The 13,219-nt window shown below is 38.4% G+C and overlaps 1 protein-coding gene across 1 annotated transcript in view; it reads left to right on the top strand.

Annotated features, from left to right (window-relative positions):
• KPNA4 (karyopherin subunit alpha 4) overlaps nt 1-13,219 on the top strand; it is a 37,451-nt gene that overhangs the window by 3,940 nt on the left and 20,292 nt on the right. Inside the window, exons 5-12 of the mRNA XM_019503228.1 lie at nt 79-131; nt 2,102-2,197; nt 2,362-2,447; nt 5,848-5,934; nt 9,366-9,535; nt 9,642-9,686; nt 11,180-11,311; nt 11,588-11,716. Of these exons, the coding sequence (XP_019358773.1) occupies nt 79-131; nt 2,102-2,197; nt 2,362-2,447; nt 5,848-5,934; nt 9,366-9,535; nt 9,642-9,686; nt 11,180-11,311; nt 11,588-11,716 (798 nt within the window). The remainder of the gene's footprint in view (nt 1-78; nt 132-2,101; nt 2,198-2,361; nt 2,448-5,847; nt 5,935-9,365; nt 9,536-9,641; nt 9,687-11,179; nt 11,312-11,587; nt 11,717-13,219) is intronic.

The raw sequence follows: 13,219 nt of genomic DNA, 5'->3' as shown, positions 1-13,219 counted from the left end.
TTTTTTTTAATCTGAGCCCTTTTGATCTAGTGACAAATGTAAGATGCACAAGTTCTAAATTTACTTGTTTTACTACAGAATGCTTCAAGTGACAACCAAGATGTACAGCTAAGTGCAGTGCAGGCTGCAAGGTAAGAGCACAGTTTACTCAGACCTACAATTCATGTAATGATATTCAACCAAGAAAATGAGTTTTAGCTAAAGTGCATTGGGGAATGTCAAATAATGATCAAGTTAACTAAATTAAGTTCTTTTCACAAATACCCTCAAATCGTGATAGTCATAGCTAAAATTGTTTTTATGTAAAAACAAACTGATCCAACTTGAGACTTCAGTAAAGTTGAATTTTCTTTATATTCTTGTGAGTTTTAGGATTTTTATTAAATAAGTCCTCATTTCAGAGCAAGTTGAGTGAAGTTGGAGTATCAATTGTGTTTGTGTATAGCTAGTGGACATAATTTAAATTCTGAAAATGGGTATAAACTTGAACTTTCCTTTTTAATGTGTCAAGTATGAAAATTCATTTACAGACTTTTTGCCTTCATTTATGTAATCAAAACTCTACCAGTACGTTCACTGACAGTAGCAGTGTTGAAAGCACTGGGCATTTCATTGTTCATTGGACACTTAAAAATCTTTAGTCATTGTGTTTTACACTAATTGAATAATAAATGTCTACTTTTCAATAGATTGTGGACATGCATAACTTTTGTGCTTAAGTGTTTTGAGGTAGTGAGTGAGCAACCATCATTCTGGAGAGGCTTTAAACATTACTGAAAACTATCCTTGATGAGTAATAAACAAATTACAGCTCTGTAAAACAGACTTGTCCCTGAGCAGTCTCCTTCTCGGTACCAGCATGTGCCCACTTTTGCCCAATGACAAGCTAAAGCTAAACCCTTAATTTCATACTCAGTACAGCGGAGCAAAATTACCATGTCTTGCTTGCATTAATCATGTTACCTTTTCTTCTTTAAACTGAATTGGTTAAAAAACAATTGTTAAACCAGTGTAATGTATTTGTGTTGACACAGCCTCAAAGCAGAGCTACTATTATTAAAGTAAGGTGTGAAAGGTAACCAGCTTTTCTTGCCTGCTGTTCTGCCACTCTAAACATTGAACTTAGGGGTAGGCGGAGAAGTAGAGATGAAACTTGTCTCCAATTTCCCAAAATGCATAACTAGATATGTGGCAAGGGCAGAAAATTGAATAGCAGTAGCAGAAAATAAACTGAAGTTGACTGATTCTTGGAGCAAGAGTCTTGAGCTGTCGGTGCGAATAAGACTTGTTATAGTTCTTCAGTAAACCTAAACTGTTCTGTTCTGCTCTTGAACAGCAATGAATGCTGAAGGTTTTTTGCAGGAACTAGGGTATATTTTTAAACATATTGGGTGTCCATTTGCAACTCTCCTGAAAAGGAAACATTTTTGCTCACTAGGTAATCTAAATATCATCTTCTACAGTTATATTAGAGTGGATATCCTACAGTTACTGATTTTTCCACTCTTCACAGTGCTTAACTGGCCATTATTAAACTGTTGAAAGGAGATTTCATTTTACACTGTCTCGGGCAGGGGCCCATAAAGCAATTCAGTACTTATAGCAGCAGTGGAAAACAAATCTTTAGAGGATGTGTTTGACAAACCAGTAGCTCTCTCCCTCACAAGAAAGTTTGGAGTGGGGTAGAAAATGAGGAAAGGAACCTGCTTCTAAATCTCTCCGTACTCTTTTTTTCCTCACCAGTGGTTCTCTTAAAGTAGCGTCACTTAAACTAAGCCCCAATCCTCTACACACTATGTGCATAGTGAATAAGATGAACAAAAATATGACTGAAAATCCTTGTCTCCTTATGTCCCTGTGCTGCTCCATGTGAGAGGAAGATGCTTTGAAAATGGATCGACTTCCCTGAGACTGTCATGATTCTAGTATTAGTATAACCCTTATTCCCCTTATCAGTGATAGTTTAGGTTAAACGAAGAGGTGGCTGAAGTAGTAACTAAGTTGCTAGCTGTGTTAATTTTGCTCAGTCTAAAAATAAATCATATTTTGGTTTCTGGGATTCTGCTTGCAAGCTTCATTTTTATTTTTTGTTCCTAAACAGAAAGCTTCTTTCCAGTGACCGCAATCCACCAATTGATGACTTAATAAAATCAGGAATATTACCTATTTTGGTGCACTGTCTTGAAAGAGACGACAAGTGAGTACATATTTTCTTTCAAAAACGTTAGCTGTAAAATCAGTTTGGAAAGGGTAATCCTTTGCTAAATAATTGCTGTAAGAATTCACAAGTGTCTGCTATGATGCCATGTTAGATGCTGATGGAAAATGCATGGTTCAGTAAAACAAACTTTTTTTTTGTAGTCCCTCTTTACAGTTTGAAGCTGCATGGGCTTTGACAAACATTGCATCTGGAACCTCAGAACAAACACAAGCCGTAGTTCAATCCAGTAAGTTAATTTGTCTTTGATAATCAGTAATGCATTTCACTTGCACACTGACATCTACAAAAATATGAAGATCAAATAATACTTTAAAGAGCATCCGCACCCCTGTTTCTCTCAAGCATGTTCGCCAATCCACATTATAGGGTTGGTCCTTTCATGCGATAGCCAGGATGGTTGAAACTGAATTGTCAATCACAGGCACGTCGCTGAAGGACCTGCCCATGAAGTCTCCTGCCAGAAGTTCTACCTCTTCTCTGGCAAGCAGCATCAATTGAAGCGCACACCTGCTTTTGTTCTACATTTTCTCAGATTTTAAATTCAGTTGGGTTTGCAGATGGTGAGTAATCTCTTGTGGGAACTCACGCTGTTTTAGCAGAGTTAATATCTGCTGGTTTCCAGTCTTCAAACACTTTTTTTTTATATATAACTTTCCCTTGAAGGGATTACCTACATGTGAGGAAGAAAAAGGTACAGAGGATATCACCTTTTAGAATTCAATACAAGGACCACATTTGAAGACCAGATGTGTCCTTCATGTGTTTAGGAATCTAAAGTTAGGAAGGAATTGAACTTCCCCTAAGTCACTGAATAAAAGGGGAGAGCTATGCAAGTCTATACCCTAAATATTTCTTAGGTCAAAATGCTACTGGAACATCAGTTTTTGAGTAAAGCTCAATAGAACTTTTTTCCAGTATTGAACTTAGTAAGGTGCTTGTGCATTTTGAGGTCTGAACATAGAAGTACTAAAATAGTCAAGCAAGTTTTGTAACTGATTTGAACTCAAGTGTCCTATATTCTCTTCCTATTTTCTCCTACATCAACTATTTATAAAAACTTCTTTTCTTTATTTAAAAATTCAGAAAAGTATACAGGTAAAACAGAATGGAATGTCATAATACTGTTACAATAAAATCTGTGTTATCCAGCATCCCCCATTCCCACAAAATATGCCGGTTAGTTGAGCAGCCCTGGCTGCTGCTTCTCGCACTGCATCTGGGGCATCCATTTGCCCCTTGCGGGGCCCTGTGGGACATGAAGCCAGGTCCTGCACAGCCCCACGCAGCTTGTTATGCCCTTGGGCTGTGGGGGCTCGGCAGCACACGCTGCTTTGACCTGAGCAGTGGGGGCTCTGAGAAACTAAGTGCCATGGTGGGTACTTTCCGGTTTCACTTCCTTACAAGCCAGCATGCCGGTTAGTGGAGCATGCCGAATAACAGAACTTTTTCTGTACTAGCCAGAAGCAGTATGATCAAATTTTAAATGTGCTAAGTACCAGTATAAACTGTCAACTTTTGATATGATCTAACTTAAGGAACTTAAAACAAAGGAATCTTTGAAAACTCTACATTGGAAGCTGAATTCTTAAGTGGCTGTTCGAAACAGTCAACTCAGGTGACAATACTGTGCCTAAAATTTAGCAATCTGGTTTGAGTGATGCATTTGACTAATTTGACACAAGCATGAGTAATTTAAATTCACTATTTTGATTGGCTTATCCTGTGATAACAAGAAAAAATGTTTCTTTTTATTGTAATAAGTTTGCAGTCATTTGACAACAGCATCTATTTATTGCTGGATTTGGTTTTAAAAAGGATTTTTAAGCCTTACAATTTATGAAATAACCTTTTGAGGTCCACTGTGATCTGACGAAAGAAATGCTGGGTGGGAATGAAAGCTATTTGCATAGAAGTAGTAGATTCATTCTAACTACCAAATGACAAAACTGAAAGGGAAAATGTTGCCAGGTCAATTAAAATCATAAATCTTTAAATATTTGTATTTTTTGTTACATTAAGGGTGCATTTACATGTGACCAGCAGCTGTGTGGCCATAGCCATGTGCTCCCCCAGTATAGGGTGCCATTACCACGAAGGAGCTGCTAAAAATAACCATGCGCCATGCGTACTACCAAAATAAAGTATTAAATCACGGTGCAGTAACAACGTCACCATACCGGCACATCTAGATGGGCCCTTAAACTAATATACAACTTATTTGTTAAAAAAGAAAAAAATGTGTGCTTTGCAATGGTAGTGGATTACAAAATTCACTAAGCTTTGTTCTTGTAGTTCTGACAAAGCCCAGTGAAGTCAATGGAATATACCCTGTTAACTTCAATGGAGTTGGATTGCTCTTTTAAAGAACAAGTAGCTTTTATTAGTATTTTTAACATCCCCTTCCAAACAGAGTTATACAAATGGTATCTGCTCTGCATTAAGATAGTTTGAGCATCCTATTTTTCCCATATTAAAGCTAACTTTTCAGTGGACCAAAAACAAATAATTGAATTGACAATTGTGGTATCTTCTAATGGTCTTACTAGAAACAGTGTATACAGAGTTTTAACTTCATTAGAAGTTTCCCTAATTAAGCATTATGGAAATATTTATTCTTTAATAATGGCTTATAGCTATGAAAACCTTGTCTGCTTTGCTTGGTATTCATTGGAAACACCTGGGATATTTTCCTCTGGTTACAAAGTGAGATTGTAATTCCTCTTGCTTAACATTGAATAAAACTTGCTTAGTCACATTATACTAAAGAAATGTAGCATGGGATTGGTGTTGAGAAAAATATTTAACTGTAAAACAAAGTTTTGTTAAAATTACACCTGCTTACCACACAAGCAGGTAGCTTTGAGATAAGGATATGTAGCCTTGTTTCAAATAGTTAATATTTTTTAAAGATTGGTTTACTTAAACCAGTAACTACTTGGGAGCTGGCTCCTGCCCCTAATTTTCCCCGTATGGGGTAAAAGTGCAAGTGCCTTGTTCTTAATAACGACTATTTAAAGCTGCTACTCTAGGCAGTCCTTGGTAGTCATTTACTGATGATATTTGAAACTTCAAAATCTCTTGTAATGGTAAATTTGGCTTTCCCTTTAGTTTGGGTAAATTTCAATTTCAGACTGGAAGAATAGGGAAGACAAGATATAGGAAATAGCTTATGTTGCTGTGTATATCTTGAATAGTTTTTAGAGATCTTCATCAAAGATTCTGAATAAAACTTCCATTGATAACAGATGGAAAAGAATATCGAAAATATTCTTGATGATTAGTAACCTAATTTGCTTTGTGTGTGGACTTCGTCTCAGACATTTTTTGCAGAAGGTTTCTGATGGATACAGTTAAATGAATAACAAACCTCACTGCAAATTAGAACCAAGCTACTGGAATCTTTTACTTTTACAGACCTGTCTGTGAAAGAACATAAAAGAAAAGGTGTCTTAGGATGCATTGTTTATACTTCGGCATATTTTGGAAACAGGGTCAAGCCTCATTAACCAGAGAAGGTATTACTCATGGGATAGAGGAAAGCCAGTGTTTCACTTAAGAGCTAACTATATGAATGAACTCGTCTTTTTCAGAGCTAAGACTTAATAATGGAATGCTTTATTTTTCAGATGCTGTGCCACTTTTTCTGAGACTGCTGCATTCGCCCCATCAAAATGTTTGTGAGCAAGCAGTATGGGCTTTAGGCAATATCATAGGTTTGTGTCACTTAGTATAACAATTCAAAGGTGCTTTGCAAATCAAATTCTTAAACTGGTTAGGATGCTATTTATTAAAAATTGGAAGTATAATCAACCAGAAGTTGAATAGAGTGATTATTCAAATGGGGCTGGCTCACATACAGAGGGTTTTTTTTCTTCCAAAAAGTGTCTTGTATTTAATTCTTGCTTTCTCTAATTCAGTTCATCTAACACTGTCATCTTTCATTCCCAGCAAAGTAATGTTAGACAAAAAAGATTAAAATTATGTAAACTGCACTAACTGTCTTTCATTTTGAAGGCTGGGAAATTTTGGAGTTTCATCTGGCTAAGCCATTTTTACTTCTTTAAATCTTCTACTTTTCTGTTCTTGATTTCAGTGATACTCACATTTTATAGTGGTGTAGACTAAATTTATGCCTGTGCTGCTGGAAGATGGATCATTCTTTTAGTGCCAGTATGCCTTAATGCATATTTTGGCTTTGATTAGTTCATATCAAACTAATCTTAAAACTTCTCTAGTTTTGCTAAAATGGATTCTTACAACATTGTGTATGGGAAGATGCTATTTTCTGTCCTGTCAGGAATACAAGTTGAATACTGCAGTGAGGATAACTCTGGGTGCTTAGTTGTGTGTGCACACTACATAGTCAAAGAGGAGTAGGGTTGGAAGGGACCTCCGAAGGTCATCTAGTCCAGCCCCCCTGCCTGAGGCACAGTCATCCCTATCCAAACAATCCCAAACAACTATCATTTAAATTCTACATAAGACTACCCTCAACCCTGACGCAACATAGGCCTAACACCCTAACCTGCGACGGGTAAAGTAAGGGAACCACAGCAACCAATGTCTTCTATAAAATGTCAATACATGTTCAAGAGGTCTTGGGTAGGAGGCCACAGCCCCCACTATAGAGGAAAGGAAAAACCCCACAGTCCATAGCAGTCTGACGATGGGGTAAAATTCCTTCCTGACCCCAAGTATGGTGACCAGTCTGACTTTGAGCTGAGGGGAGAGACCTTCTTGCCAGGCAGGAAAATTGGCACACCTCAGTCAAAGTCCCCAGCCTTAGCTGTAGACAACACCCAGAGCCTCTGAGGAAGCTTAAAAACATCCTGCCACATTGCAGAAAAAGCCGGGGGGAGGGGGGCAGGGAGCAACCAGCAAAGCCCAAAGGTATGGGAAATACCCATGGTAGAAAATAGGCATACCTACACCTATGTCATCCTTAACCAGTGGCTATCCAGCTTATTCTTGAACATCTCCAGTGATGGAAAGTCTACAACTTCCCTAGACCGTCTGTTTCACTGTTCTTGCAGTGAAGATTTTTTTTACGGCTATCCAATCTAAATTTACTTTGCTGTAACTTCAAGCCATTGGTCTGTGTCCTCTCTACAACAAGAGAGAGAAAAGCGCCTTCCTTCTTCTTATGGTAGTCTTTCAAGTATTTGAAGACTGCTATCATGACCCTTAAGCATCTTTTCTGCAAACTGAATCTTCCTAGCTCCTTCAGACTATCCTCATATGACTTGCCTTCCAAGGCCTTGATTATCCTTGTTGCTGACCTTTGGACCCTCTCTAACTTCTCCACATCCTTTTAAAAATGTGGAGCCCAAAACTGCACATGGACTCCAAATGAGGCCTAACCAATACCAAGTAGAGAGGCACTATCACCTCCTGTGTCTTGCACGTAATTTTTCTATTGATTTGGCCCAAAACTATATTCACCTTTTGTGTGGCTGCATCACATGGCAGACTCATGCCAATTCTGGGATCTACCAAGACTCTTGAGTCCTTTTCCGTAGTGCTGCCATTCAGCCAGGTGTCACCCATTTTTATTTGTTTTGGATTATTCCTTTCGAGGCTTAGCACCTTTCATGCATCTGCGTTGAACTTAATCCTGTTAGTCTAGCCCAACTTTCCAACCTGTCAGGATCTGTCTCAGTTGTGCTCACATCCTCTAATGTGTTCATAGTCCTTCCCAGTTTCATGTTCTCTGCAAACTTGCTCAAGAAGCTTTCTATTCCAGCATTGAAATTGTTGGTAAACACATTAAATAGCACTGGGCTGAGGACAGATCCCTGTGGGACTCCACTAGAAACTTCCTGCTATTCAGACATGGATCTGTTTAATAATTACCCTTTGTGGCTTTTGAGCCCAGCAGCTGTGTATCCAACTTGTAGAAGTTTTATCTAACCCACGTTTCTCCAATTTGTTTGAGAGAGTCATGTGGGGACATTGTCAAATTCCTTGCTGAAGTCTAGGTATATTATATCTTCAGTATTCTTCATCCACCCAAGTAGCTACTTGGTCAAAGAAGGAGATCAGGTTTGACATGATTTGTTTTTCATAAATCTGTACTGGCTGCTGCTGGTTCCTTTCCTCCTCCAGATGCCTCCCTTAGGATGTGCTCCAGTAACTTCCCAGGTATTGAGGTGAAGCTGAACTGGTCTGTAGTTCCCTGAGTCCCCCTCCTTGCTTTTTTTTTTTTTTTAAGGGGCGGCGGGGTGTGCATTATATAGGCCTTTTCCCAGTCCTCTGGAACCTGGGTCATCTCCCATGACTGTATGAAGATCATTGCTAAGGGCTCTGAGATCTCCTCTGCCAGTTCCTTCAGGATCTTGGGATGAAGCTCATCCAGCCTTGCTGACTTGAATGCCTCTAGGGACAGAGAGGGAAAAAAAAGAACGTTTACTTGTGTTTAAGTAACAAACCTTTCACAGGTCACTTTTACGTAAATCTCTGATCTGTACCTTTGGGGTTCCATTAATCTGTGTTGCAGTATCGTCCTCCCACCTTCCCCCCCCCCCTTTGTTATCAATTGCCACTTTTCTCTGTTTGTATTGTGGATAGCCAGTCTTTCCAGAATTCAAGTGCTTACTGGGAGAGGGAATCAAAATAGAGTTATTTACTGCATCTCGAACAAGCCCCTTGACTCTATCGTTTTGATTAGTGATGTCCTTGTGGATGGATCTAGTGACATGGACAATGAACCCTCATTTTCTGAGAGGTTTACATTCACAAGACTCATAAAAAGCTGACTGCTTTCCCGGGATACTGAACACTGGATAGGTCATTTTATACTGCTTACAGTCCTTTAGCAGTGAAGAGATGTTTATGGGGGGTTTCTGTTTTGTTTTTGTTTCTTTGAGCTATTAGTATTTTGGTTAGTAATGCTGATCAGTAGGTATTGGGAAATAATGTATTCTGACATCGTCTCTTGCTAAAGGTCACAGCAGTGTATCCAATGGTTCAACCCCTGGAGCCACATTTACAGCACAGGTTGTATTTGTGAATAGAGAGAATAGCTCCTAGGTTGCTTGGAAAATTCAGCCCTGAATTGTTTACTTTTAACATCAGAAAATGGTTCTGTAGAAGCCATTTTTGTAAAATAGTTTTTACCTCATAAAATCACTTGCTGTTTATACAGGTGATGGACCTCAATGTAGAGATTATGTTATTAGTCTTGGAGTTGTGAAGCCCCTGTTGTCCTTCATCAGCCCATCTATTCCTATAACATTCTTAAGAAATGTTACATGGGTCATGGTCAACTTGTGCCGTCACAAAGATCCACCTCCACCGATGGAAACCATTCAGGAGGTGAATTAAATTTATGTTTATAAATTTAAATGTATTATACTAGAACTGGTGAATGTCTTGAACATTATTTAACATTAAATGTTTTCTATCTGCCTCCCTTCCTCAGATCCTTCCAGCCCTCTGTGTTTTAATTCACCACACAGATGTAAATGTAAGTAATAAAATATCCCATAAATTGCTTCTTAATCAAGTATATCATTCTGGCACTTCTGGTGATTATAGCCTAAGGTCATTTTAGAAGCAGCTGATCATGGCGAGTTACCTTTTTTTTTTAAGAAAAGAAATGTTAAGCCTCTTGTCTTCCTTTTGCTTCCTAAGGACTTCTTTTGAGAGTGTACATTTCAAATGCCTTATGCATATATGGAAGGAAATGTTTATAATGTTATGAATACATACTGAATGTACTTTTCTTTACATAAGAAAAGCAACTATTTATGCAGTCCACTTATCCTTTTAATAAATGCTGTACTTACTCAAATACAAGACAACCCTGAATATAAGAGAACCCCTCAATAATTAGATTCTATATATGGAAAGTGTATAAATTCATAGTAATTTCCAGGTGTATAATCTAATTATTGGAGCTTTGCCTTGAATTTGTCCCTCCCCAAATACCACAGCAAAAAATGTAATCTGGGTGGGGGCAAGTGGCCTGTTTGCCCTTTGTTCCCACAACTTCTGCAGTGCAGCTCTCTGCTGGTACTACCCTTCGAACCTGCTGTCCCTGAGTACATAGAAGTGAGGGGCAAATTTGAAAATGCTGACTTTGAAATTAAATGCCTGCGGTCCATTTAATTCATCCAAAAAACTGCTACAAGTTTTAGTACAAGTACTCAATAAGTGCACTTTTAAGCAACACTAATATATAGCACAAACAATGCATGATATTTAATCCAAATCCAAGAGGCTTACTTATTTTCCATGGAGTTTATTGGGCTGGGCCCCAGCAGAGTCAAGTGTTTCAAGGTACATCTCCTCCTTCCCTGCCCCCCCCCAACACAGACACAGGATCTGTGTGTTAATTAGCCCCTTACTTGTGATGGCTGGAACCAGATGCTTATGTCATGAGCAGGGTTCCTGGTTTTTCTCAAGAAAAAATTGCAAAATTCATGATTAAAGGCCCCCCACAGCCCTCCCTGGCCTTGCTGGTACCCCTCACTCCCCCAGTCCTGTCGGAGGGGGCCCCCAGCTGCCAGGGTTATGGAGCCAGGGACCCAGGTGCATAGCTCCCTGCCTGCAACAGAAGGCAGCTGCAGCAGAAGGAGCGCGAAGCTGGCTCCCCTACTGCTGCCTGCTGCTGGTTTGGGTAGGGGCAGAGCCGGCTCTGGGGGGCCACATGCACTCCCAAGGGGCAAGGGAATAATAAAGTCTGAAATGCAATTGCTTTTTCAAGTGAAATATATCATGCTTCAGAGTGGTAGGAAAGCTTGTTTTAGTTGCTGTTTTGTTGCTTGGATTACATCAATAAAGGACATAATTTGGGTTGGAAAAAAACTTATTCTGAGATGTGCGTCAAACATTTAAATAGTCTCTGGGCTTTTGCTTTAATTACCAGTTTCTAAAAATAGTTTTCACGTCTGACTTGGCATGTGTTGTTTAGAGCTTCCTCTTTTGTATTGGTTTAATTCTGGTTTTTTATGTTAGATATTGGTGGATACAGTCTGGGCTCTTTCCTACCTAACGGATGCTGGTAACGAACAGATCCAGATGGTGATAGACTCTGGAATAGTCCCTCATTTGGTTCCTCTTCTCAGTCACCAAGAAGTTAAAGTGCAAGTACGTTCAGATTGTACATTCTGAATCAAAGGCTTAGTGACTTTGTGTAACTTCTGGTTTGATTATTGTTTAAATATTTAGCAACACGTCTCTGCAGATGCTTCAGTTTCTGAAACTCTGCAAATGTCATTTTTTTTTCTACTTTTGGACAAAATATTTTTTGCTTTAAGTGTTTTCATACTTTAACTTAGAATCAGCTTTCTAGAAATATCATTGAAAATTGTTCTCCCAACTGTTTCAAATGTTCCACGGTCTTTAAACAGTGTTCTGTTTCAGACTGCTGCCCTGAGAGCTGTAGGAAACATTGTTACAGGGACTGATGAACAGACGCAAGTAGTTCTGAATTGTGAAGCACTTTCACATTTCCCAGCCCTTCTGACACATCCCAAAGAAAAAATTAATAAGGTATGTAAATACATATAGAAGCCAAGCTGTTCCTTGAGTCATTTATGTTGTAAATATTTTGTCCACTTATTCTTTGATGCTTTGCATTCCACAAATTATAACCTAAACTAGTGAATACTAATAATTCATATTTGTTATACCAAGTTCTAACCTAAAAGGCTTGATACTATCATACTTTCCTTGACTTGCTGAAATTATTTTATTAGAATAATTTTAAGGACCCGTCACAATCCATTTGCCAATTGTAGTAATTTGTAGGGTTTTCACCTGTATCAGTGCATAATCCCTGTAATGGCTTCTTGGATTTGTATAAAAATTCATCTTTTATCTTGTGTTGCAGGCTGTCAGTCTGTAACTTTACAGACCAAAATTTCTGAGGGGTCTGCCATATTTGTATAACATGCTTTAATGATTTGTTATGTGGAGTACTTACTTTATTCTATTAAGATTGGAATACAGCTGATTTAAACTGACTCTTGGAAATGATGAAAAAGAGGTATTTGGATGTCTGTCTGAATGGCTTGTGTGATTGGGGAAACTATTATAATTAAATTGTTAATTTATACTTTTAGTAGTGCTCTATTTGGGAGAGGGGAGTGTGTGTGTGTGTAAGTGTACAAAAGCTTCAAAATGGGGGCACTGATGGATAAAGTGCTGATTTTGGAGTGCATCTGAGGCATGTTGTATTACAACATTGCCAATGATTAAAGACCAAGATAAGCTCACCAGATTAGTCTAGACATCCTAAAAATCTCTAACAGGTTCACTGATACAAGTGATCCTGTGATCTGATCCAAGAGGTTTAGTCAAGATTATTTGACTTGATAAATTAGAATCAGGGAGTTATCTATCTTGTATTCCCAAGCTGAATAAGCAGCATCGAATGAAGCTGTTTATACTGAGACAAATTGAAAACATTTGGTTTATATAAAGCAGTCCTAAGGGTGGATTGTAAGGTAGCTAAATTATCCGGTTAAGTGTGGTGATTTTGGAAGCTCTTATTTTAATGTCTTTTATGTACAATACTGATTGTTCTGGGTGAATAATTTATCTTGTATAATCTTAGTGAGAAACACGATGGCTTTTTTTCTTTTTATTGGACCAGCTGTACAGTTGAGACCATGCTGCACAATCTTTTGGACCAAAGTGCCTTTTTCAGGTCGGGGGCTAAAATCTTAAATTTAGATGATATTTCTAAAAGCTTAATTGCTGAAACTGTCCATGCAGTTATGAAAGCTTTGTATTTTTGATACTGAGAATGTATTCATTCACTCTGGAAAGTAAACTTGGGCCAGGTGGAGTTTTTTTTTTTTATGGAAGGTTTTGTGTAACAATGTCCAACATAACTGCAGTGTTGGGCCACTCGTCTATCTTCCTGACCCCTACTTCACTTGTCTTGAGCATTATATTCTGGAAGAATGGCACTTTTCTTACATCTATATGTTGCCTGTTCTTCTCTTGGATAAAACTGTTGATGTCAGTGGAACTAGGAGCACAATAATT

Source organism: Gavialis gangeticus, unplaced genomic scaffold (genome assembly GCF_001723915.1).
Source record: "Gavialis gangeticus isolate Ggan-Ray unplaced genomic scaffold, GavGan_comp1, whole genome shotgun sequence".
Lineage (NCBI taxonomy): Eukaryota > Metazoa > Chordata > Crocodylia > Gavialidae > Gavialis > Gavialis gangeticus.
Note: the sequence above shows the minus strand (reverse complement) of the source record. Positions and strands in the feature narration are given on the sequence as shown.